At 52.0% G+C, this 23255-nt stretch overlaps 10 protein-coding genes across 10 annotated transcripts; 7 read left to right on the top strand and 3 right to left on the bottom strand.

The window, feature by feature from the left end:
- Positions 1-2191: 2191 nt before the first annotated feature.
- met2 (homoserine O-acetyltransferase) lies at positions 2192-3732 on the bottom strand (the record flags this gene model as incomplete). Its single annotated transcript, XM_056906691.1, has 2 exons — positions 2192-3630; positions 3693-3732. 2 exons carry the CDS (start codon positions 3730-3732, stop codon positions 2192-2194), a joined length of 1479 nt encoding a protein of 492 aa, XP_056770798.1.
- Positions 3733-4045: 313 nt separating this feature from the next.
- N7458_003307 (60S ribosomal protein eL30) lies at positions 4046-4614 on the top strand (the record flags this gene model as incomplete). The annotated part of the gene is made up of 3 exons (XM_056906690.1): positions 4046-4115; positions 4176-4330; positions 4519-4614. 3 exons carry the CDS (start codon positions 4046-4048, stop codon positions 4612-4614), a joined length of 321 nt encoding a protein of 106 aa, XP_056770797.1.
- Positions 4615-5242: 628 nt separating this feature from the next.
- On the top strand, positions 5243-7753 carry aguA (alpha-glucuronidase; the record flags this gene model as incomplete). The annotated part of the gene is made up of 1 exon (XM_056906689.1): positions 5243-7753. The coding sequence occupies one exon, from the start codon at positions 5243-5245 to the stop codon at positions 7751-7753; it is 2511 nt and encodes an 836-aa protein (XP_056770796.1).
- A 60-nt stretch (positions 7754-7813) lies between these two features.
- Positions 7814-9615, bottom strand: N7458_003305 (uncharacterized protein; the record flags this gene model as incomplete). Its single annotated transcript, XM_056906688.1, has 2 exons — positions 7814-8533; positions 8593-9615. 2 exons carry the CDS (start codon positions 9613-9615, stop codon positions 7814-7816), a joined length of 1743 nt encoding a protein of 580 aa, XP_056770795.1.
- An 877-nt stretch (positions 9616-10492) lies between these two features.
- Positions 10493-12251, top strand: N7458_003304 (SAP domain protein; the record flags this gene model as incomplete). The annotated part of the gene is made up of 2 exons (XM_056906687.1): positions 10493-11670; positions 11726-12251. The coding sequence occupies 2 exons, from the start codon at positions 10493-10495 to the stop codon at positions 12249-12251; spliced, it is 1704 nt and encodes a 567-aa protein (XP_056770794.1).
- Positions 12252-12891: 640 nt separating this feature from the next.
- N7458_003303 (OSTA/TMEM184 family protein) lies at positions 12892-14766 on the top strand (the record flags this gene model as incomplete). The annotated part of the gene is made up of 5 exons (XM_056906686.1): positions 12892-12934; positions 13005-13155; positions 13271-13574; positions 13651-13776; positions 13843-14766. 5 exons carry the CDS (start codon positions 12892-12894, stop codon positions 14764-14766), a joined length of 1548 nt encoding a protein of 515 aa, XP_056770793.1.
- A 616-nt stretch (positions 14767-15382) lies between these two features.
- On the bottom strand, positions 15383-16701 carry N7458_003302 (COP9 signalosome complex subunit 6; the record flags this gene model as incomplete). Its single annotated transcript, XM_056906685.1, has 3 exons — positions 15383-15834; positions 15887-16363; positions 16434-16701. 3 exons carry the CDS (start codon positions 16699-16701, stop codon positions 15383-15385), a joined length of 1197 nt encoding a protein of 398 aa, XP_056770792.1.
- A 205-nt stretch (positions 16702-16906) lies between these two features.
- Positions 16907-18859, top strand: N7458_003301 (uncharacterized protein; the record flags this gene model as incomplete). Its single annotated transcript, XM_056906684.1, has 1 exon — positions 16907-18859. One exon carries the CDS (start codon positions 16907-16909, stop codon positions 18857-18859), a length of 1953 nt encoding a protein of 650 aa, XP_056770791.1.
- Positions 18860-19318: 459 nt separating this feature from the next.
- Positions 19319-20241, top strand: N7458_003300 (DNA-directed RNA polymerase III subunit C31; the record flags this gene model as incomplete). The annotated part of the gene is made up of 3 exons (XM_056906683.1): positions 19319-19426; positions 19535-19787; positions 19856-20241. The coding sequence occupies 3 exons, from the start codon at positions 19319-19321 to the stop codon at positions 20239-20241; spliced, it is 747 nt and encodes a 248-aa protein (XP_056770790.1).
- Positions 20242-20833: 592 nt separating this feature from the next.
- tah18 (NAPDH-dependent diflavin reductase) lies at positions 20834-22968 on the top strand (the record flags this gene model as incomplete). Its single annotated transcript, XM_056906682.1, has 4 exons — positions 20834-20986; positions 21072-21247; positions 21306-21404; positions 21474-22968. 4 exons carry the CDS (start codon positions 20834-20836, stop codon positions 22966-22968), a joined length of 1923 nt encoding a protein of 640 aa, XP_056770789.1.
- Between the last annotated feature and the right edge of the window lie 287 nt (positions 22969-23255).

Raw genomic sequence — 23255 nt, 5'->3', positions numbered from 1 at the left:
TGGACAAAGTGGTTGAAGATCACCTGGACGAGTCTCGAACGGAAATCTAAAAGTGTCTAAGACATCCAGCCCGCTCGGTCGAGGGCTCTGACTCGTTCTCGGGGGCTTTGTCTGGCCCCTTTGCCCCCTCTTTAGGTTAAGGCCTTGTTTTGTGACACTAACGACGAGTCACACGATAAAAGAGAAAAAAAGGAACTAACTCTACCGACAGAAGTCACTATGTAATTATTCCAGTCTACGGAGTATATGCACCTATATGCGGAGTACTCCGTACACAGGATTGTGTCCGCCCGTTGGGGCTTTCCTCTCTGGGCTGCGGCCGCTTTTATGAGGGCGATGAGGTCCATGCAAAGGGCGAGGATACACTTGACAATTTAACGTGCACAAGCATATATGCTGTAGAACGTGGGAAGATTTTGGGGGTGCAGAGTCGTATGGTAGACTCTGCAACAGTCTGATGCTGAACGACTCGACGATTTCAATGCGACGTGCTATATACCAGTCTTGCTAAATCAATTACAAAACAGAGTGGTTATTTCTCTCATGGACTTCGGCAAAAACATCTACTCAAGTACATAGTTCAGTCCAGTCAGGCCAGCTACACTAAGTACACTACTCTGTTAGTTAGCAGTAGCTACTCCGTACTAGTCTCGCTACAGTTACTGCGCACTGAGCCTCCTCGTTCGAGTCGCTCACCACGGTAGCACTCGCATCTAACCACCCTACCTGTGTAAAGCGCCACAAACCTGACTAACAAGAACACTGGTCGGGACGATCTCTTCCATTGAACCTCAGCCCCATGACTTACGCAGAACACCCTCCTGCAGGAAAAGCCTAGTATATAGCCCCCAAGCCCGAGTTCTTCATCAACCACATGCATTCTCGGGAATTCTTCGGCCCCAATCTTCATGCTTCCTCGTGCAATATGCTCCTCGTCCTCGGCGCGGTCCTACCTATCCAATCGTCCGTAGGAGAAGACTGCAACACCTAGAAACGTAAACAATGACTCTATAGCACCCGGTAACTAATGATAGCTTCAGACTGTACGTAATGAACCCCAGTCAAGTTCTCTATCAGCACCAAGGAACTTGTAAAACTCGTACTTGGCCAGGCGATCGAGACCAGGACATGTCTCGCCTTGTGGCTTGTTAGCGCGGCGCATGGCGACCCCAAGAGGCGGAGGGAGATCTTCCATGACTGCGACCGTGCACCGGAATGTTGAGTGAGTGGGTATGTTTCTCTGAACGGACGAGGAGACACTTGGGATCCTAATTGTTCGGTTACTGTTCGGTTCATGGAGATATGCGGCGGTCAGGTGTTTACTATGTAAGGCAGTCAGAGGGCTAATGATCTATTTCGAGTCGTCTAGCTATTCAGCAGGCAAACAAGTGAGGTTAGAATACTCGGAAGATGAGCCTCTTTGGATTTTACTGACATAGGCTGGGAACTAGAAGTTTTCTAGGCATCGGGTTGATCTGTGTTTTGAGTCTTCCCTCGCAGATAAGTTCACCATGAGGCGTTGTTGTTTTAGGTTGTATACAAGTTGGATGACCGAGGATTGTGGGGATTTACGTATAGATCGTGCTATCCATTGAGACTGACATATTGAACAACATCTACAAGGCTCCATCTACGGATATGTAGATGACAGTTACGAAAAAGGAGATATTTTCACAGTAGGCCGTCTATATGGACAGCCCACATGGTGATTGATGGTATGCTTCAAGATAGATAAGAAGGGCGACGCGTTCGCCGCACGGATAGCCAGTGCGAAAAATAGTCCTGGCTATCGGATTGTTCAAAATAGACCCATCAACCCCCAGGCGAATTTTCGCTTGGAAAAGCGACCCAGAGGGTGGGTCAGATGGAGAGCAGTTGGATGCTTCTTTGGCAGTCTTCTCGACAAGGCCTTGCAAAACGCTGTTGCAATGGACCAGGTGAGATTCGAGAGAGGCAGTTGGATGCTCATCTCCCTGACTAGCGAAACGGATAAAAGATCAGCAACCTCTACTTCCCCTGATAACGCCATGGTACCTGCCCAGGTGCGAGACTAGACGCTCGGAAGCGCGCTGCGTGTTGTGGAGAGGCCATGAGGCAGGGCGGCTCCCGGGCGAAAGTCCGTGCCTGTGACAGGAGCATGGGGGTGGCTGCAAGTGACTGCGCCAATGTTATCTTATTTCATGGTGAGGATTTACCACGCGGTAATATCCTCCACCTCGGCTTCACCGAAGGTGCTGCTCTTCGTCAGCTTGTTGACGCTGGCCACCGCTGCGGCGCCATCAACATTAGACTGAGACATGATGTCGGGCAGCACTTCGTGGAAGAAGGCCACAATGTGGCGGTTGACCTGCTCGAACTGCAGAAGGAACGCGTCGTGGCCCTCGGGGCTATCAATGCGCTCCAGCCGCGAGTCGGGAATGCCAGCAGCAATTTCCTGCTGCTCGGCAAAGGTGAACAGTCCATCAGACTCGATACCCAGGACGAGAGCTGGCTGCTGAACCTTAGATAGAGCCTCCAGGGCAGGGTTCTCTGAATCCGGGCTGGCACGGTGCCGAGAGACATCGTGGGTGTCCAGTTTGCGCGTCATAGCAATGTAGCAGTTGGCATCAAAGCGCTTGACAAATTTGTCACCCTGGTAGCGGAGGTATGACTGGGCAGAGAAATAGGTTGGTGGACGTGGGCGGCCATCGGGCTTAGTTGGGGCCGGCACAGAGAAGGTCTTGGTGCCGGAGAACTGGGGATCCATGTACTGAACATCCGACTGGGGGACGGGGGAGTGCTGTCGGCTCTCCGACCGTGAGGTAACACCACCGCGGTGTCCGTCGTTGTGGATAGCCCAATGCTCATTGGGAGGGGTGGGTAGCTTCTCGGTGCCATTGATGTTCTGGCGCTTAGAGGGATCCGGCACGTTGCGTCCAAACCGTGACTCGAATGAGTTGCGGCTGCGGTAGGTGAGCAATGCCGACATCCGGGCCGCTCCAAGACCGGTCGCTGGCGGATCATTGAATGGGTAATATCCGTCATCGTACTTGGGATCACTGTAGATGCTCTGTCTCTGGGCTTCACCCCAGCTGATGCACCACGCGGAGTGGCGAGCAGATGTCGCGATTGGAACAATGGCACGGACATAGTCCTTGCCAAAGAAAGAGTACTCCAGAGTGAGCATACCACCCATGGAGCCACCAACAACCGCAGCAATCTGCTTCACACCGAGGTCGTCCAGGACGAGCTTGTGGATGTTCACGTCATCCCGCACGGTAGTAAGCGGGAATTCGGGTCCATAGTAGCCATTCTCAGGCTTACCATCCTTGTAGGTGACCGCGCTCGCGCTACCGTACGGGCTACCCAGGCTGTTCAGGCAGACGACGAAGAACCGGGAGACGTCAAAGGCCTGACCCGGTCCTCCCAAGAGGGGGCCCCACCAATCGGCGACATCGGCACTCCCACTCAAGGCATGGCAGATCACCAAGACATTGTCGCCCTTGGGGGACAGAACACCACGGGTAGTGTAGGCGACCGGCACATTATACAGAGTGACACCAGACTCGAGGGTGAAGGAGGGAATGATCGCAATGGATTGCTCCTCGATCAGGGCCGCATATGGGTTCTCAGGCTGGGAATCGACTCTCTCTACGGGATTTAGTAGCCGTTCAGGTCCAGATCAATCGGGGGATAAAAAGGAAGAGACTGACGGAGTTTCGCAGTGGGCGCACTGCTATTTTCGGCAACCATTGTGACTTGTGGTTGTCGAAGAATATGCAAAAAGAAAAAGATGAAGAACGGAAAGGGAGGAGGAGCAGCAGGCGGGCGAAAGAAATAATTCGAGTCCCGCCAAAATGAGTCAGGAACCCCGCGGGGCCACGTCCAATCAGAACCCGCGGCAAAATGCCGAACACCGCAGGACACAGGCCCGAGGCGGTGGGTCACGTGCTACCGAGTTTTCGAGCCCACAAATCTTTTTTCGTCGAATTCAATATTCTCTCTTCATTCTCGTACTATCGCCAACCTCACCCAAACACCTCAAAACACCCCTCCAACCATCACAATGGCCAAGACCAAGAAGTCCGGTGACACCCTCGCCTCCCGCCTGGCACTCGTCATGAAGTCCGGCAAGGGTGAGTTTTTCCCAAATCCCAGCTTGAAAATTGAGTGCATCGATATTAACGTACCTCCAGTTACCATGGGTTCCAAGTCCACCATGAAGACCCTCCGCTCTGGCAAGGCCAAGCTGGTCCTCATTGCCGGTAACTGCCCTCCTCTGCGCAAGTCTGAGCTCGAGTACTACGCCATGCTCGCCAAGGTCCCCGTCCACCACTTCAACGGCAACAACGTACGTTACCCTCCTTTCTAAGTCGACGCTCATTCGAGCCGTCGCAGCTGCCAGCCAGCTCCACTACTCAGAGAAGAAGTTGGCACAGTCCGCTTCGGAGAGTGAAGTTGCTCAGCGATGGGATTCCCCGAACGTGGGAACCCGGAGAGCCGAACCGTAGCACTGACTTTCTTTGCCCATCCGTTTAGATTGAGCTGGGTACTGCCTGCGGTAAGCTCTTCCGCTGCTCCACCATGGCTGTCCTGGATGCCGGTGACTCCGACATCCTCAGCCGTGAGGCTTAAATGCAACACTCTCACGTTGCGCACTCAAAAGTCACGACTTATGACGTCGGGCCGGCTGGCCCTGCTCCTCAAGCCCGCACTGGATTCGGTGTTCTTATGGGTGAAAAAAAGGATGAGGGTCTAATGGCGACCCTTAGAAATAGTCTTGAATCATAAAATTTTCTCCAAAAGAGTCACCGCTTCCGCATTGATATTCCCTAGAGATTGTCTTGTTTCACTCGCGCGTAATCAACACCATCCAGTCAGAGTCTCCTCGATCTGCCTTCATTCCTTCGTTTCGCCTTTTTCTTCGTTCACTCTTGTTGCGGATATTTCTCGGAATGCCCAGACGGGTCACCCCCACGCCATGCTTGCGGGGAAACCAGAGTATCCACATATTATTTGCACAGGTTCTCGCACCGATGTGATCTACACGCAGTTTGCCTTGCAATTGGCCCACGGATAGCCTAATATATTTGGCCAAGCTGAGGGACTTTAGCCTGAAGCTCTTATTCAGGAAAACTCATTATACAATCACGCGCTGATCTTCGACTGTTCTCGTGCGAGTCGGTATAAAGGGGGCTGATGGCCTGATCTTGAGATCTTTTCTCGTTTGTCGAGCATTCGTCCCTGCTCTTTCAATACCACTATGAGATGCCTTCTTTTTCTCGCATCTTTAGGCCTTGTGGCCGCTGAGAACGGCTTAGATGGCTGGCTTCGTTACGCTTCGCTGCCATGCTCCCATCAATGCCAATCCAAGCTCCCTGCTAGTATTATGTTACTAAATGTGACCGAGACCAGTCCCGTATATGCTGCAGGCTCGGAAATACAGGACGGATTGAAGCGCATCTATGGAGCTCATGCTCAAATCAGCCAGATCCAATGCAAGACATCTTCCTCTACCGTTGTCGTCGGCACGGTGGAACAGTATCGCAAGACATGTGGATCATCCAGCGAAATCCCAGAGCTGGAGGAAGATGGTTTCTGGCTCAGCACCGAAGGCCCGAAGATTCGTATTCTTGGATCAACTGAGAGTGGTGCACTGTACGGTGCCTTCGAGTACCTGTCGATGCTGGCACAGGGCAACTTGTCTGAAGTCTCCTACGCCACGAACCCCTCTGCGCCAATTCGCTGGGTGAACCAGTGGGACAACATGGACGGTACAATTGAGCGAGGCTATGGTGGTCCTTCAATATTCTTCAATAACGGCGCTATCGTCGACGACCTAACTCGAGTCAAGCAATATGCCCGCTTGCTCGCGTCGATTCGAATCAACGCTGTGGTGGTCAACAACGTGAACGCCAATGCTACTTTGCTTACTCCCGAGAATCTCAAAGGCCTTGGCCGAATTGCGGACGTTTTCAGGCCGTACGGTATCAAAGTTGGTATCTCGCTCAATTTCGCATCCCCCGAAACCCTAGGTGGGCTGGACACTTTCGACCCGCTCGATCCATCGGTCATCAGCTGGTGGAGCAACATCACTGAGCAGGTATATCAACATGTTCCAGATATGGCGGGCTACCTGGTCAAAGCGGACTCGGAAGGACAGCCCGGTCCTCAGACATACAATCGCACATTGTCCGATGGCGCGAACCTCTTCGCCAGAGCAGTGCATCCATACGGAGGCATTGTTATGTTCCGTGCCTTCGTCTACAATCAACTCAATGAGTCAAATTGGACGGAGGATCGTGCTAATGCTGCTGTGAACTTTTTCAAAGATCTGGATGGCGAATTCGATGATAATGTGGTGGTGCAGATCAAATACGGACCTATCGATTTCCAGGTCCGCGAGCCAGCATCTCCCTTGTTCGCTAATCTCTTAAACACAAGCACTGCTATGGAACTTGAGGTCACTCAAGAGTATCTAGGCCAACAATCGCACCTCGTCTATCTACCCCCACTGTGGAAGACTGTCTTGGATTTTGATCTACGGGTAGACGGCAAGCCCTCTCTCGTGCGAGATGTTTATACTGGCAAGCGCTTCAAGCGCAAGTTGGGTGGTTCAGCCGCTGTTGTCAACGTTGGCACCAACACGACTTGGCTGGGCAGTCATCTGTCCATGTCTAATCTCTACGCATACGGCCGACTTGCATGGAATCCTACAGATGATTCTCAAACTATGCTGCAAGACTGGATTCGCTTGACATTCGGCCTGGACCGAACAGTGCTCAACACCATCACGAAAATGTCCATGGAGTCATGGCCCGCATACGAGGGCTACAGCGGGAATCTGGGAATTCAAACATTGACCGATATCCTGTATACTCACTATGGACCGAACCCTGCCTCCCAAGATAACAATGGGTGGGGTCAGTGGACCCGCGCAGACCACATAGGCATTGGAATGGACCGCACTGTGAGCAATGGTACGGGTTTCTCTGGGCAATACCCAGACGAGGTTGCTGCTATGTACGAAAGCATTGACACGACGCCGGATGATCTTCTACTTTGGTTCCATCATGTCAATTACACCCATCGCTTGCACTCCGGCAAGACAGTCATTCAGCACTTCTACGATGCGCACTACACCGGTGCGGCGACAGCGCAGACATTCTTCACACAGTGGGAATCGCTAAAGGGCAAGATCGATGATGAGCGATACAACCACGTCCTCCGTCTATTGGATTATCAATCTGGGCATTCGATCATCTGGAGAGACGCGATCAACAACTTTTACTACAACCTCTCCGGTATTCCCGACACCGCCAACCGTGTGAACCATCACTCGTGGCGTATCGAAGCAGAGAACATGAAATTAGATGGATACAAGACATACACAGTGAGCCCTTTCGAGACTGCCTCTGGCTCCATGGCTATTGTGACAACCTCGAATGAAACTGTTGGTACGGCTACCACCAAAATTAACTTTGCTTCTGGAACGTACGATCTTGCGGTGAATTACTACGACGCCTATGGAGGGCAGTCTCAATGGCAGGTCTACCTGAATGACAACCTGGTCGGCGAATGGGTGGGGAATGGAGAGGATGTTTATAGCCACACTACTTCTATCTATCTGGATGGACACTCTGCTATTCGCATCAAATTCCGAGGTGTCGAGGTCAAGAATGGAGATACGCTGAAGATTGTTGGCAAGCCTGATGGAATTGAGCCAGCACCATTGGATTATGTGTCATTTTTGCCTGAGGGGATAGTGGATTGAGAGTCTAGCATGCTCGAATTGATGGATGGAAGTATATACAAGGATCTCTATGGGCTCATATCAGCCCCTAGCATAAGCACGTTGCAAATCCTCTATTTTTTCTTCCAATCTCGCTCCCTGGCGCTCCATCAATTCTCTCGCATCGTACATAGACTGTAGCTGTCGGTATAATAATACCTCCTTCTTATCCACCCTATTCGTCACGCCCTCCCTTCGAGCATCGATTGAAAGACCTATGAGGCTCTTGATAATTGTATATCGTATAGGGACAGCGACTCGGCCCAATGAGAAAAAGCCAACGGTAGTTAGCGACACACCCAGGGTAACAATGTAGACGATGAAGACATCTCTGCTGCTTGCGGTACCAGCATCCTGGTCAATTTCACGGGTCCAGATGAACGCGAGGAAAACTCCCATTCCAGAGAGAAGGAGCAAAAGAGATGACGATAATAGCAACGACGGGGCTGATATCGTGATGGCAGACGATGGAGCTGGGGTTATACTGTTCAAGATAACCGATTTCGAGTCTTCGCTTTGATGCTTGAGTCTCTGCAAAAGCGCTTCTTCGTAGTCATCCGTGGGGTCAACGTCCATGATCCAGGCTCGCAGTCTATTCTCGGATGATAGGTGGCTAATAGTCCAAGCTTGATCGTTTGAGAAGTACACAGCTAGGAGGGCAGTAACCATACTCGATGTCCAGCATGATCGAGCTATCCAGTGGGTCTGGGATACATTTTGTAATGCTAGGGCTGCCATAGCCACGGCTGTGATTATACCACCCTATCATCACTTGCTTAGCCAGGCTGTGCTTGAATTTTGGAATCTGTAGAGTATCTTACCGACGTGCCAATTCTAGCACTCTCGTCTTCAACTGCCTTTTTGAATGACAGTCCCGGTCCGCTAAATCCAGCCGGGGGAATTGGAGCATCCCTGTCAATGTTTCGCCCCGGGCTGTCATGTGGTCTTTGATTCATTGGACTTCTCCGCCGTCCAGCTGCGTTATCTTGCCGATCTTGCAGGGAGTCCTCTGAGCCGGGCCGTTCTGGCCTATGGCTATCCGCAGAAGGCGCCCGACTCACACGGTGCGGTCCTTGGCCTTCCGAGGATATGGGGTTCGCACCATTGCTCTGTTCCTGCTTCTCGGCTATAGGAATGCCTTGTTGCGCAGGATCAGTTGATGATTTTTCGGCACCAAAGGGCGGAGCTTTTTCTTTTAGAGACTCTGGCTCATATCTCCATTGAAGCTCATCGACAACGGAGGCCAGGACCTCTGCTTGCAGTTTCCATATTGATTTCTTGGCGAGTGCAGCAATGGAAATGGCCCCGACTGGACCATAGAGATGGTTCCAAACTCGAAAGTCATCATACGAAACGTATAGTGCCAGCACAGCTAGGTAGATTGATCGCCGAATTGAAAACCTTTGTTGAGTTCTCAGGCGTTTCAAAAACTTGGAATGTACCTGGTTGAACCAAAATTTATACTCGCTGACAGGTAGAATAGGACTGTAGTTTCTGATGTGATATCGAGTCCGGGCACGGTGTTCCGGGGCTCTCTGGGCGCGCGCATTGAATTGGGGAGCCTCTACTACTCGGTTTGGAACTGCAAATCGCCGTGCTCGCTGAGCGCGGTGTACAACATGAATCGGCGACGAGTCTCTAGCAAAACCCAGGGATGGTGTTGAGTTTTCTTCATCAGCGTCTTCATTCGGGTCTTCCTCAGCTTCTTCATCATCTTCTTCGTCAACGTCTGGGTCGACGATGGACTCGACTTCTGGCGGGGGCTCGTTGGTTCGACTCGGCAAGGACAACCCCTCCGAGTAATCGGTGCCGCTGTCGCTGTCGCGAGCATAATCGCGACTCATATTCGGTGGTGATGTGAATAGTAAATCTCACAAACTGCAGGGTTGCGATGAGAGACTTATAGGTGCCAACATCAATCTGGCCAAGCTGAACTGGAGGTTCTGGAGGTTGCAGTGTTCTAGTTGTTTGACAAGCAGCCTTGACATGTTGCATATGATGATTGGCTATAATGTTAGCCACGATATGCAGTCAGCTCTGCGGTTGCCAATTTACAGGTAGTCTAGTCGAGGTTAGTTTAAGCGAACGAAAGTACTCAAATCCGATTTCAACTCGCAGTTCGGACGTTTTCCTTTTGGGAATCATCTACGGGCTGTAGCCCTGTTCAAAGCACATACGAGTAGCGTTAGGTAGCAGTAGTCCATTCCATCCCGCGTACGATGTTGGGTGGATTTGACGGATGTTCCATTCATGTCGAGGCGAATGATAGCTCTGTGATAGGTGTTGGAAGCCATTGACTAGCGGGGTCCCAAGTGGATAAGGAAACTGGTGGATGGCTGAACAACGAGGGTAAATATATATATCGAATTAGTTGGAAGATGATCTACGACGGGTTTTATCGACCAATACTGGACTCTGAGCTGAATCCTAGTATCATGTCTCAAATGTAGACTAGTCTTGAATACTTCCGCACCTCAACCTTTAGTGTCCTCTCATCTTGAATGAAACTCAACACTCATATCAACCTTCGTAGAGCCGAGGTCAGACAGAGAAAAGTAGAGTTGGCTAGCGACTAATCCAGAAGACACGCTAGGCCGAATCCGGCTAACGCCCTACATCATCGGCGCGGCATTCCAGCGCGTCCCCCAGATTCATATCCCTACACAATTTCTACCTCTCACATCTGCCCTCTCTCTCCTCAGCAATCAATGCACCAACACGATGGCTGACTACTCCTCGTGGAAGGTCACCGACCTCAAGGCAGAGCTCAAAAAGCGGGGAATCCCTCAGACTGGGCTGCGCCTCAAGCAACAATTCATCGACAGGCTAGAGGAGGAAGACGCCAAAACGCAGCCTGAGGACGCGGCTGCTCCTGCTCCTGAGAAGGCTCCAGCGACCGAAGTTCAGCAGGAATCTGCTCCCGAACCTGCTGAAAAGCTCAACACCCAAGAACCCGAAGAAAAACAGCTAGAAGGAGCCGAAGCACCAGCGCAAGAGCAACAAACCCCCAAGTCCGAAGCCGGCGCAACCCAGGCGCAGAATAAAGAGACGCTTACAGAGGATGTGTCGCAAGATGTGAAAGGAGTGGTTGATGCGCAAGCACCAGCCGAGGAGCAAGGCTCCCAAGAGGTTTCACCTTCTGAGGTGACCGCAACCGCAGCAGAGCCCTCGGAGCCCGCAGAGCCCGCAAAGCCCGTTGAACAAACCCCCGCAATTGCAGATGAGCCTCTTTCATTGGAACCTACAACCACTACCGAGCTCGCCCCCTCGGTGACTCAGACATCGGGAGCAAACACAGGGCTGTCAACACCCCTGCCCGTCGAAGAAGTCTTGGAGGATAAGCGAAAGCGGAAGCGCCGCAGCCAGAGCCCTGTCCCAACCCCCGAGGCGATCGCACAGAAGAAAGCTCGAGCGCAGGAAGAGAGCCCCCCTGTCATATCGAAAGACGACGTTCCTCCTGGAACGGACCCCAAAGACTTTGCGCAGCCAGAACAGCCGCCAGCCGAGACTCCAAAAGAAGAACCTGTCGCACCAGCTAAACAAGATGCACGGTTTCGAGGGCTATTTGCTGCAGAGCCTGCACCTCCTCGCCCACCTTCTCCAGTGCGGGATATTGCCATGGAAGATGCGACTGTCGAACCTGCTATTCACCCCGCAACCTGCTCTCTCTACATTGACGGGCTCATGCGTCCTCTACAACCCAACGGACTTCGCAACCACCTGATCAGTCTGGCGTCTACACCCGAGGCACCCATTGCGGCCGAGTTGGTGAAAGAATTTTGGCTCGATCCCATCAAGACACACTGCTTCGTCCGATTCAGTGACATTGCGGCGGCGGCACGGGTCCGCTCTGCAATCCACGGAACAGTGTGGCCGAACGAGCGCAACCGGAAGAGTCTGTGGGCAGACTTCATCCCTGACGAACAGATCCCAGAATGGACTCGTACCGAAGAGGCAGCACGAGATCGATCTGGGCCCCCCCGCTCGCTGGGAAGTTCAGTACGAATCCAAGGGTGATGGCATTGTCGCTATCCTGGCAGAAGCTGGGTCAAGCTCGCGCTCCGGACCATCTAAAACGCGCGAGCCCGGCTTCAATCGTACTCCGCCATTAGGTCCGCGTGGCAGCGTTGCTCAGCCTGAACGCCGTGCCTCTAATAATGCCCCACCTGCACCGCCGTCGCGACCCGGTCAAGGCTTCAAGCCCTTAGACGACCTATTCGAGTCTACTACTACGAAGCCCAAGCTGTACTATCTTCGCGTTCCTCGAGAGGTGGCTGACAAGCGCCTGGATCAATTTGACGAGTTGATCCGTAAGGGCCAGTTCCCGCGCCGCGGTGGTGACGAGATGCGCCGAATCACGTTTGCAGATGAGGATCGCTTCGTGGATGGCGGTCCCGAGTATGGCCCTGGCGCCCGGGGCGCCCACCGGGGACGAGGCGGTGGACGAGGTGGCGGACGTGGAGATGGTCGTCGACGGTGAATGATGGATGATGCTTTTATGCGCGAAATGACTCGGAAGTCTCAAGGGACAAGAACGAGAATCCAGGGGCGCAAAATGACCTCGATTGATCTCGGTCGAGTATGTAACATAGCCATGATGTACAATAAGAAACCACACACAAGTATCCAAGTTGATAAAACTCCCAATCCTGCAAGTCCATATTTCCTCCTTCAAGAGAGAACAATCAGGCAACCAGAAAGACTCACCATTTGGTACCGTTTGGGTCGAACCAGAAAAGCCGCCAGGAACCGCAAATCGCGAGAGGGCCAAGCCGACAAAAATAGACAAGCCTTCCTCCCAAGCCTTCGCCGATCTTTTTTTTTTGCGCGCCTCTCAGCTGTCAGGCATCCTTCTCAGGGAAACCAAAAAGGATCAACGTGGCTTGCATCTCTCAAATCCAGTCGTCTTATGCAGTCCCCCCTCCCCCCACAGCCACGGTCAATATTTGTGCTTCTTCATATCTCTCTCTGCCCCCCCCCCGCCGGTCGCATTGTTGACGGAGACTGCGCCAGGAGATCCGCGGATAAGATAATCAGGGCCACGAAGCAGCCACCTCCACACTCGTCCCCTTTCAAAGTCAAACCCTCCACGTTCGACACGCTCTCCCACGCCAGCCAGAATGGCCTGGACTGTGTGCAATACGACCGAGGAGCATCAGAAGAGTATGCGCTCCCCCTCCTGTGAATTTTGTGTTTCTCGTGGCCGGAGGACTAACTCGCGCGCTCCGGACAGTCGTGGAGGAAGATCTTTGGGATGGCGGTATTACATTTCACGAACTGAGCCTGATCGTGGGCGGCATCTGCGCCGTACTAGCTTGCGCCGTTTCCGCTTTCTTGATTATGAGCCATGCCACACACTACAGTAAACCGATCGAGCAACGACAGTGAGTGGAACCTTCCCCATGGAGCGAGAATTGAAGGCCCCCCCCCTCCCCGCTGTAAGCTGCGGACCATGAAGCAGACCTGGACTGACAATTTTGATTCTTCTCTCGATCACAGCATTATTCGCATCCTATTCATGGTCCCCGTATACTCCATCGTTGCCTGGCTCAGCATTCTCTTCTACAATGATTCCGTATACTTCGAGGTCATCGGTAACTGCTACGAAGCCTTCTGTATCGCGGCTTTCTTCTCCCTGATGTGCCACTACATTGCGCCCGACCTACACAGCCAGAAGGATTATTTCCGTGGAATTCAGCCCAAGGGCTGGCTCTGGCCGCTGAGCTGGTTTCAAAAGTGGAAGTGCTGCTTTGGACATCGCGGGGCGTGGCGCAACCCGCGCAGCGGTCTGACTTGGTTCAATGTGAGTAGAATACAGGGATACACGGGGGGTTGCGCTTGGATGCGTGGGCTGGTAACTGATTGAAATATGTGTTTAGGTGGTCTGGGCGGGTGTCTTCCAATACTGCGTGATTCGAGTGTTGATGACTATCGTTGCGGTCGCCACTCAAGCAGCTGGTAGATATTGCGAAGAGTCGATGAGCCCGGCTTTTGCGCACGTCTGGGTATGCCTCTTCTCCTTTCCTTTGGGGAATATGATTCACCACTAACTGCTATTTCTGGATGTTTAGATAATCATCATCGAGTCAATCAGCGTCTCAATAGCCATGTACTGTTTGATCCAGTTTTACTACCAGATCCGCAAAGACATTGAAGAACACCAACCTTTCTTGAAGATTCTGTCTATCAAGTTGGTTATTTTCCTTTCATTCTGGCAATCGACCTTTATCAGTCTGCTGGTCTCCCTAGGCGCTGTCAAAGAGACAAAGAAGATGGCCATGGCAGACCTAAAGTACGGTCTCCCGGAGCTACTGATCAATATCGAAATGTCCATTTTCGCCGTTCTGCACCTATGGGCCTTCTCCTGGAAACACTACGCCCTCAAAAACGAGGGTGCTGAAGTGACCGACTTTTACGGTAACGGTAAAGCATCGTACGAAGGTGGACGGTGGGGTTTCAATGCCCTGGCCGATGCCATGAACCCGTTGGATCTCATCAAGGCTGTTGGCCGCAGCATCCGATGGCTGGCTGTGGGCCGCAAGAACCGCATGCAGGACTCCAGCTACCAGCCTCACAACGAGACCATCGGCTTGGAGGCCCCCGAGTCTGGAATCATCAACAACGGCACAGCTTATGGCGGTGCCGGCACCGCCATGTCTGGGGGTCGGACCGGCCGATATGCCGGAGATGAAGAGGGCGAGGTCCTACTTGCCCACGCCCAGTCGAACCCGTCAACCTCGCATGTCGATGCCTCCCCGTGGGAAGACGACGTTGACGACTATTCACAAGGCCACGGGCAGTCTGGTCGTTTCTATGGACATAACAACTCATCACCCTACGATGACATCGAGCACCAAAATACCGCCTATAACCCCCTTGACCAAGGGTCCCAGCCATACTCGGCCACCGGCCCCCTTAGGGAACAGGTTCCAATGCCAATGCCTGATCTCTATCAACCCCCGCCACCATATCCCGAGAGTTATCACCGTTCATAATCTCGCATTGATGGCTCACTTATGACGTTGTTTCGCATGATTTTTGACTCGTTTTCTTTCTGCGTCCGCAGCAGCGTGTTATGATCGGGATGGCTGGTCTCTCCTCTTCCCTACTGATGGTACTCATGAGCAGCAGCTGGTCGGGCATTCCGGCCTAGATTGTTTTTTCCCCACCATTTTTCTCTGTTAATTCGTTTCTTCTTTTCAGTTCCGTTTTACGGATGTGAATACCCTTTTGTTCTTCATTGGCATGTATTTTTTTTTCTTTCCATTTTGATGTCATGTCACTTATTTCATTATGATGCTTTGTATCCATTTGAGGCATACCCAAGCGATGCTTATTGTATACCACACTTTTTCATGAATCTAGGAGCCTTTTGATATTGGAAATTATCAAAGTATGTATACCGGAAAGTGGACGCAGTCCGGGGAGTCGATTTATTCCTGATTGAAGTTGGTAGATTCGTTATCTCATTTAGTTAGAAGTGTCGCTGAAAGAAAAGGCCGTAAAAAGCAAGCAGACAGAATTCTAAGCTTCGGCAAAAGAAGACATGTCATAAGGTAATGGCCTCAGGACCTGTGCCACGAAGAATCCTATGGGACCTCTATTGCCGCCTCAAGAATACATCCTTGCCGTCTCTGGACCCGTAGGAACGCCATGAGCAAATAGCTCATCCTCAAACGTTCTCGCCGCGAGACCGGGTTGCTTGCGCGTATTTGCGCCACCGCGCGCAGATTGCACAATAGCCGACTTGCGACCCAGCTCGCGCATGGCCTTGACGCTTTCGCCCAATTGACCGAGCAGGGAGACTAGCATGACATCATTGCTTTGGGACAGTGCCTCGGTCGAGAAGGGGCTTTGTTCGTTAGGGGAGAGAATGGAGAGGTGTGAGATGAGAGAGTTGATGTTGCGGATGATGGGGTGAGATAGCCTTGGGCTGCTTGGGTCGTCGTTCGCTGCTGCTGATGATTCGAGGGCGTAGATGCTGGAGACGTAGGATTTGATGAGGGAGATACGGGATTCGAGGGTACGGACGGCATTGAGGCGGGTATTAAGATTTGCGATCACTGGGATTTGGGGTTAGATAGGGAGATCATCGGGACGGGAATGGAAACATACGCTCTTCTTCCTCTTGTGTTAGCTCAGCCTGTGTGCTCTTTTGTTCTTTATCCTTTGATTTCTGGCCATCAGGAGCGCTGGTACCCTGACTTGGGATCTCGCTCCGGGAAGCTGTTCCGGCAGTTTGCGCGATGGTATCAACACCGATCATTTCAGCCTCCTCCGTCTCTACGGAATACGGTAGTTCGCGGAAGCGGATGTTCGGTGTTGGCTCCTCGCCATCGATTTGCATGTCCTTTGTCGCGTCGGAAACATTTTCGCCTTCGAGCACGGTCTCGTAGATTGTTAATGGAAGCTTAGCGCCGTGTGTCCTCGATTGGACCTGTGATGGGTGGAAAGCGAGAAAGACGGCCGACTCGTTGTGGTCTTGGAGGATCTGTTTGTGAAGAGGGAGGTGGGAGGTATCAGGCCCGGATGGGGGTGCAGTTGACCACCATCCCACAAGGTCGAGAGCGGGGTCTTTGTGAACGTCTTTGACTGTATGTCCTATCAGTATACTGGGATTTATTGGTGGTGATTGTTGGCTTGAAGACTTGGTTGTACATACACTGCTTCAGTCGCTCTTCGAACCATGTTGAGGGTAGAAGGACTTCTCCATTCTCCCCTATGGTGACTGGGCATTCAAACACTTGCTCCAGGGTTATCTCCCGTCCATTTTGTTGGCCAAGCAGAGCCCCAATGATTGGACCTTGCTGTTGACGTACTGCATGGCGGGTGATGTGGTCGGAGATGGTGAGAAGAACCAGAGGGTGAAGCAGAATATGAAGCCCCGAGTCCGAAGACTTTGAGGAGACGAGAGACTGCAAAGGATCCATGGTTGCCGTCTCGCTCGGGAGTGGTGAAGAAGTGCGGAGTTGAAGTTGAGAGGTGATGCGATGCGGTCATGTTTGGTCTGTTTGGGTGGGGTGCTGCCTGAGGCGGCGCCGATAGCTTTAGCTTCGCCGCCCATGGCTTTCTCCCCGCTTGTTGCTTTCTCTCGGCTTTGATTTCTTCGAAGTGCCCATCATACTCCCCGCCGCAATGGCTATTCCTTCTACTTTCGATGCTGTAAAAGCACATCTTGCTAACGTGCAGGAGGATCCATCTACGCCCCTTGACACCTCTCTTATTGCCCGGCTGAAGCTACAGCTCATCGATAGCACCGATCCCGTTGTCCCCGCCACGCTCTTATCGCAGATCTCAGTTCTTCTGCCTGTCCTCCAAGAGGACCCTACGCCACTTACCACACTTGCTACTGCGGCCTGTGCCTCATTCAGCTTCACGGATATCCGCTCCGTCCAGCCCACAATCAACCTCATCGCTGGCTTTAAGGCTCCGTCAGAACCCATAAACCTTCTTGCCCTTTCGCTAGTGACCAAAGCTGGACAGTCATCTAGCGATGCTGCGATAGTCGCCGGTGACTCCGACCTTGTCGCCGCTCTGGTAGAGCTGTGGCTTTCGACATCATCGACGGCAGTTGCACAGGCTGCGCTTGATGCGCTGTGGGCTCTATTGGAGGTGGATTCGGCCAGCCCTCTCGAGCAAGGAGAATATGATCATACCGGCGATGACGGACGGGCAGGCCAAGGCCTCATGTGGAGGAGAGTATTCACGGATAAGGATGTTTATGGTCTGCTGTTTGGGCTATGCAGTCTGAGGAGCGATGCACCCGGAGATTTGTCCAAGCGTGAGCGGACTTTCGCGCAAGGCAGGTTAATGGGGTTCCTGGTCAAGGCTGGTCGCTTACACTGGGATATCATATCGAAGTCTCAGGTCGCGGATGTGGAGGCAAAATACCAAAGTACCAGCCTTCTTCATTTCGCGGCAAGTCAGATGGTCGACTTGGGTGATGTGTTGATGCATATGGCTCTCTTGAGCTTCTTCAGAGATCTGCTCGATATCGATGCTCCAGGCCTAGTGGCTCGCGCCTCCGTGCAGTCGGTGTCAACATTTTCCTCGCCTTCACTGGACTTTCTCATTGCAGAGAACCTCCACTCGAAAGTGTTGGAATACTATCTTGACGAGTCAAGGCTTGATCCCGTGGATCTCCTCTATCTCTCTGGTCCAGTCATGGCTTATTTGTCAAAGTATGCGGAATCATACCCCAACCATCTTCTTACAAATCCATTCACTGTTCTGGACGGTATTATCGCGCGCATAAATAGGGCTCTTGCGATCCCCTCCACGCAATGGGCGCATGGGGATGTTCCCACGGGACATCTGGCCGTCCTGGCCTCCCTCCCACGGGTGCTGCTGATCGAAGCCGGAAAGCACGGTTCAAACCCCATGTTGAACATTCCTACCAGCCCCCCGAACGGGGAGGCATTGGATGTCCTTGGAAAGATCTTTCATGGCCCAGCGCGGACCGAGATGCCTGATGCAATGGATCTAAACACATCAGGTCAGACCCCGACTGACTGGCAACACGAGGCCGCTGCTGCACGCATGCTGTACTTTATGTACCTCAACCACAATCCAGGATTTTGGACGGACGTTGTTGCCGCCGCCGATATTCTGGTGATGAAGGACGTTGCCTTGTCTGCGATCGCTTTCATGAATGCTATTGTCCTGGCCAACTGGCAACCACTACCCCCTGCATCGCTTGTTACTAATCAATCGTCTCGATTCCAACTGCCGTCGGAAGAAGGTCTGGGGCAACTCTCACCTGCAACAAGCGGTTTGCTTCCCTTGTCCGGCCCATGGGCAGTTCTTACTCCTCCTGCTTTGACAACACTGCTACCTTATCTCTTCAAACCACCACGATCATATGCCGAGTTTGTGGGAGGCGGTGCCGGTGACTCTCAAAATGCCGTTTGGAAGGTGGCTACGGCGAAACATGAGGTTCTTGTTGCCCTGTACAATCGCCTCCAAGAAAGCGGTGGGCAGATGGAAGGGTTCGAGGATATCTTGCGAACGCTACGACAACGAGTCAGTGAAGGCCCTGTGGGTCCTATCCAGTCTGCTACTGCGCAGGTGACGGCTGTTGGTCTGTGATGAAGTTATGAAATTGAAGTATCTAATTAGAATCAAGCACATTCTTATCTCCCGGCTTGATTCCATACCGCAGTGCGACTTAGTGTAAAGACGATATATCTCTCTTGCTCTTGTAAGCTCACGGACTTAGATCTATTCCCTATAAGGGTCTTATTACTGGCGCTTCTGAAGGAGACAGACTCAATTTTAATCGCCGGCCTTGTATCAGTCTCATAGCTTACTGTAGAACCCGTTGATCTGCACATCTTATCTTAGCGCGGGGAATGCCATCAATCGTAGGGCAGAATAATGCCCTAACTCCCCGATCGGGCGGGCAGGCGGTGAGCCCAAGAACGGTATTTTTTTGGTCCCGACTCATAGCTTGCTTTCTCCAGCATTCATTTTATCATGGCGCTGTGACGCCCAGACAGTATTCAATAACTACATTCCTACATTTCCGCGCGTATTTGTTTGCCGCCCATGTCGCGCTTCGGAGCGAAAAAGGGCAATCGCGCGCCTGGCGCTGAATTCACTTGGGATACGGATCCCGGGGGCGTGCCGGACACTGCTCCTACTCCCTTATATCCAGTACGTTCACACTTTCCTCCTTGGGATTTCTCTCGCCATTGTACTGCTGTCGTGGTCATTTGCGACTTCTCCATTGTCATGGCTTTTAACAGCAAGTTCATTCTCCAGGCATATGTTGTCCCGCCCGCGCGCAAGCTCTCCGAGAAAGAGCAAAGCGAGGTGGACTACTACCGACACCTTCGCGAAAGGTTCCACGAGGGACCTTACTACTCTGTGCTCGATACCTCTTCCTCCTCGGCCAAGAAGGGTAGCGCGGCACGAACCAACTTCGATCCATTCCACGGCATGCCTTCTTACTCCGGACGATACCAGAAGAAGAGGAGAACGCTTCCTAAGGTCGCCAACATTGGTCGCGAATATGGTAAGCTTGGGATATGTTAAATTGGCTCTTCCTTGCAAGTCCAACAGCTGATTGTCTCTCTCCTGTAGAAACACGATACTTCCCTCGAGAGCTCTGGCAGACCATGATGCCCAACTTCCGCCCTAACGCCTCCGTCGACGGTTACAGCGTCCAGACTGCTGCGATCGGATTCAAACGTGGTTTTGAAGATGACGACGATGAGGAGGACGAAGCAACAAAGCGACGCGCTACTGGGGCAGATGAAGATGACGGAGAAGGAGATGCCGACGAAGGCGAACTGCTCGATGGCGATGAGGAGGCCGAGGAAGAAATTGTGGATGACGATTTCGAAGATGACGAAGATGATATGGGTGGCGACTACAATGCAGAACAGTACTTCGATGGTGGTGACGACGAATTCGGGGACGATGGCTTCGGTGATGGTGGAGGCGGCGGTGATGAGGATACCTACTGAGGCGCGAACTCGAGATACCCTTTCCCTAACCTTCTTTGTTTCATATTTTCCTGCGCTTCTTTCTTCCTGTTGCTAAACTTGAGCGTTATGGTCTCGTGAGTTGATATGTCAATCTCATTCGATCTGCATCATGCAGCCTTTAAGGCTGTTCGGGCGTTGTCTTTCTATTCAATATGGCTTCAATTTTCAATCCAAATGGTCAATGACTTCTGATAAATGCTTTATGGACCCTCAACCCCCCCAGGGGTTCAACACAGCGTAGCGTATCAGTAGGCGTAGTTCACGAAGCCCCCACTTAAAGCTGGGTTTGACCTTTCCCCCAGGACGGAAAGGGGATTAGTAACGCCAAGAAGGATTTTCCAACCAAAGCAAAGACCAATTACATCATCTGATGCGCTCTGATAATGTCTCTATAATCGAGCAGTTGGTGACAGCGCAGTCAGTATAATGAAGTAACTATACAATTGCCCTACGAAGCGGGACACGCGGATGACGTCAGCCAGCGAGATCGGCCACCCCGCGGCCGAATTTGGGGAATTTTAAGATGCAGAGGGGCACGCAACCAGGGAGGCCATTAACATCTCAGACCAGCATGAGCACGCAGGGTTCCGACCATGACCGGTCGGCACTCATTCTTTATGGCACAGAAACTGGCAATGCGCAGGAGGTGGCTGAGGAATTGGGCGCGTTGACAGAAAGGCTGCGTTTCGCGACGCATGTCTCCGAGTTGAACCAGTCAAAGCCCGTAAGTGCGATTCGACTGCCATAATTTGGCCTTTTGCGCCCTTCCGGAGGACCTATGGCTAATACACCGTTATTCGGATCCTCAGGAGGCCCTTCTCTCGTATACACTGACCATCTTTGTGGTTTCGACAACCGGACAAGGTGACCTGCCAGCCAATGCACGGACGTTCTGGAAATCGCTATTGCTCAAGAAGCTCCCGCCAACATACTTGAAAGGGGTCAATTTTGCGACATTTGGCTTGGGAGATAGCTCGTATCCAAAGTACGTTTTGGTGTGTGAGCAATGATTTTTAGCCTGAAGAGATACTCACCATACTCAGGTTCAATTGGGCAGCTCGGAAGCTCTACAAGCGGTTGCTGCAATTGGGAGCAAATGACATATACCCAACTGGTGAGGCAGACCAGCAACATCCTGAAGGGTCGGTACTCATATTAATTTACCTCATATCGTTTTGAGGTCCTGTCTCACTAATCTTTTGGTAATATAGGCTGGAAGGCACCTTTATACCATGGATGACCGACTTCCGAAAGCACCTGATGGACAGACATCCCCTTCCCTCCGGTCAACATCCTATTCCAGATGATGTCCAGCTACCCCCGAAATGGATCTTACAACCAAAAAGTAATGCGGTGCCCGTTGCAGCTACTCGGCCACAAGCCCCAGAAAGTGATGTCGCGCAAACAGACGAATATCCTGGCTTGACGCATCTGGACTATGATCTTCGTCCGCTTCCCGACACGATAACTGCAACTCTGACAGAGAACAGGCGTGTCACTCCACAGAAGCATTGGCAGGACGTCCGCCGAATCTCCATCACCGTGCCAGAATCCGTTCCATATGTACCTGGTGACATGATCGCCATTACCCCGAAAACCTCGCCAAAAGATGTTCAAGCATTCATCGATATCATGGGCTGGAATGAACAAGCAGATAAACCAATTGCTCTTGTCCCCACAGGGAATATTCTTGCACCATCACCTATTCCTGGACTGGAATCTTATCCCAACCTGACCTTGCGTTCTCTCCTCATTGATTATCTTGATGTGAAGGCAATTCCTCGTCGATCGTTCTTTTCCAATATCGCTCATTACACCCACGATACCATGCATAAAGAGCGACTGTTTGAGTTCACGAATCCCGAATACCTCGATGAACTATGGGACTATACGTCTCGGCCACGACGTAGTATCCTCGAGGTACTGCACGAGTTCGACTCGGTGAAGATTCCCTGGCAGCATGCGGCTTCTGTCCTTCCTGTTATTCGTGCACGACAATTCAGCATCGCCAGTGGTGGAGAGCGCAAACAGACCGAGGACGGAAAGACACAGTTTGAGCTTCTCATCGCCATCGTCAAGTACCAAACCGTTATTAAAAGGATCCGTGAGGGTGTTTGCACGAAATACCTCTCCACGCTCCGACCCGGAAGTACACTTCGGGTGCAACTGCAGCCAGGTGGACTCAATTCATCGGTCCAACAACTGACTGCATCCACGATTCTCATCGGACCGGGCACTGGAATTGCACCTCTCCGCGCAATGCTATGGGAAAAGGCAGCGTTAGTCCAAGCATTCCGGGAACAGAATCCAGGCGTCGAGCCCCCAATCGGTCCCACCGTCCTACTTTATGGAGGTCGCAACCGCACCGCAGATTTCTTCTTCGAAGAAGAGTGGGAGCATCTCAGTAGAGTCATACCGTTACAAGTGCTCACTGCGTTCTCACGCGACCAGCAACAAAAGATCTACGTGCAGGATACGATTCATCAAAACTTCACACTGTTCTTCCGTCTTCTACACGACATGCAGGGCTCTGTGTATATCTGTGGTTCTTCCGGGCGTATGCCACAAGCTGTGCGGGAGGCACTCATTGAGGCATTTGCGCAGGGAGGAGCGCCGATGACCGGGCAGCCATATACCCGGGCGCAGGCTGAGGAGTATCTGATTGGCATGGAGAAGAGTGGGCGGTATAAGCAGGAGACCTGGTAGATTGAAATACATACCGTTTCCATCTCGGAATATTCATGTTACTATAGGACATTACTCAAGGAAAATAAGCTCGAGTGGGTTGGCACATGAAAGGTTTACATGTGTTCTCGTGCTCTCAGAGGTGTGATGTATACAGCTCAATAGATGGTATGATAAGATGATGACTATGTCTCTCGACATTCCCCAATATCCACTAGCTTGGTTTTTCAACGAAGTACCTTGGATATCTCAAATATTCGCTCAACCTTCCCCATCCCCCACCAGTCCAAGAGACCGTAGGCTGTATG

Source organism: Penicillium daleae (assembly GCF_028827525.1).
Source record: "Penicillium daleae strain IBT 16125 chromosome Unknown utg000002l_segment0_segment0, whole genome shotgun sequence".
NCBI classification, from domain to species: domain Eukaryota; kingdom Fungi; phylum Ascomycota; class Eurotiomycetes; order Eurotiales; family Aspergillaceae; genus Penicillium; species Penicillium daleae.
This window is presented reverse-complemented; position numbering and strand designations above follow the sequence as displayed.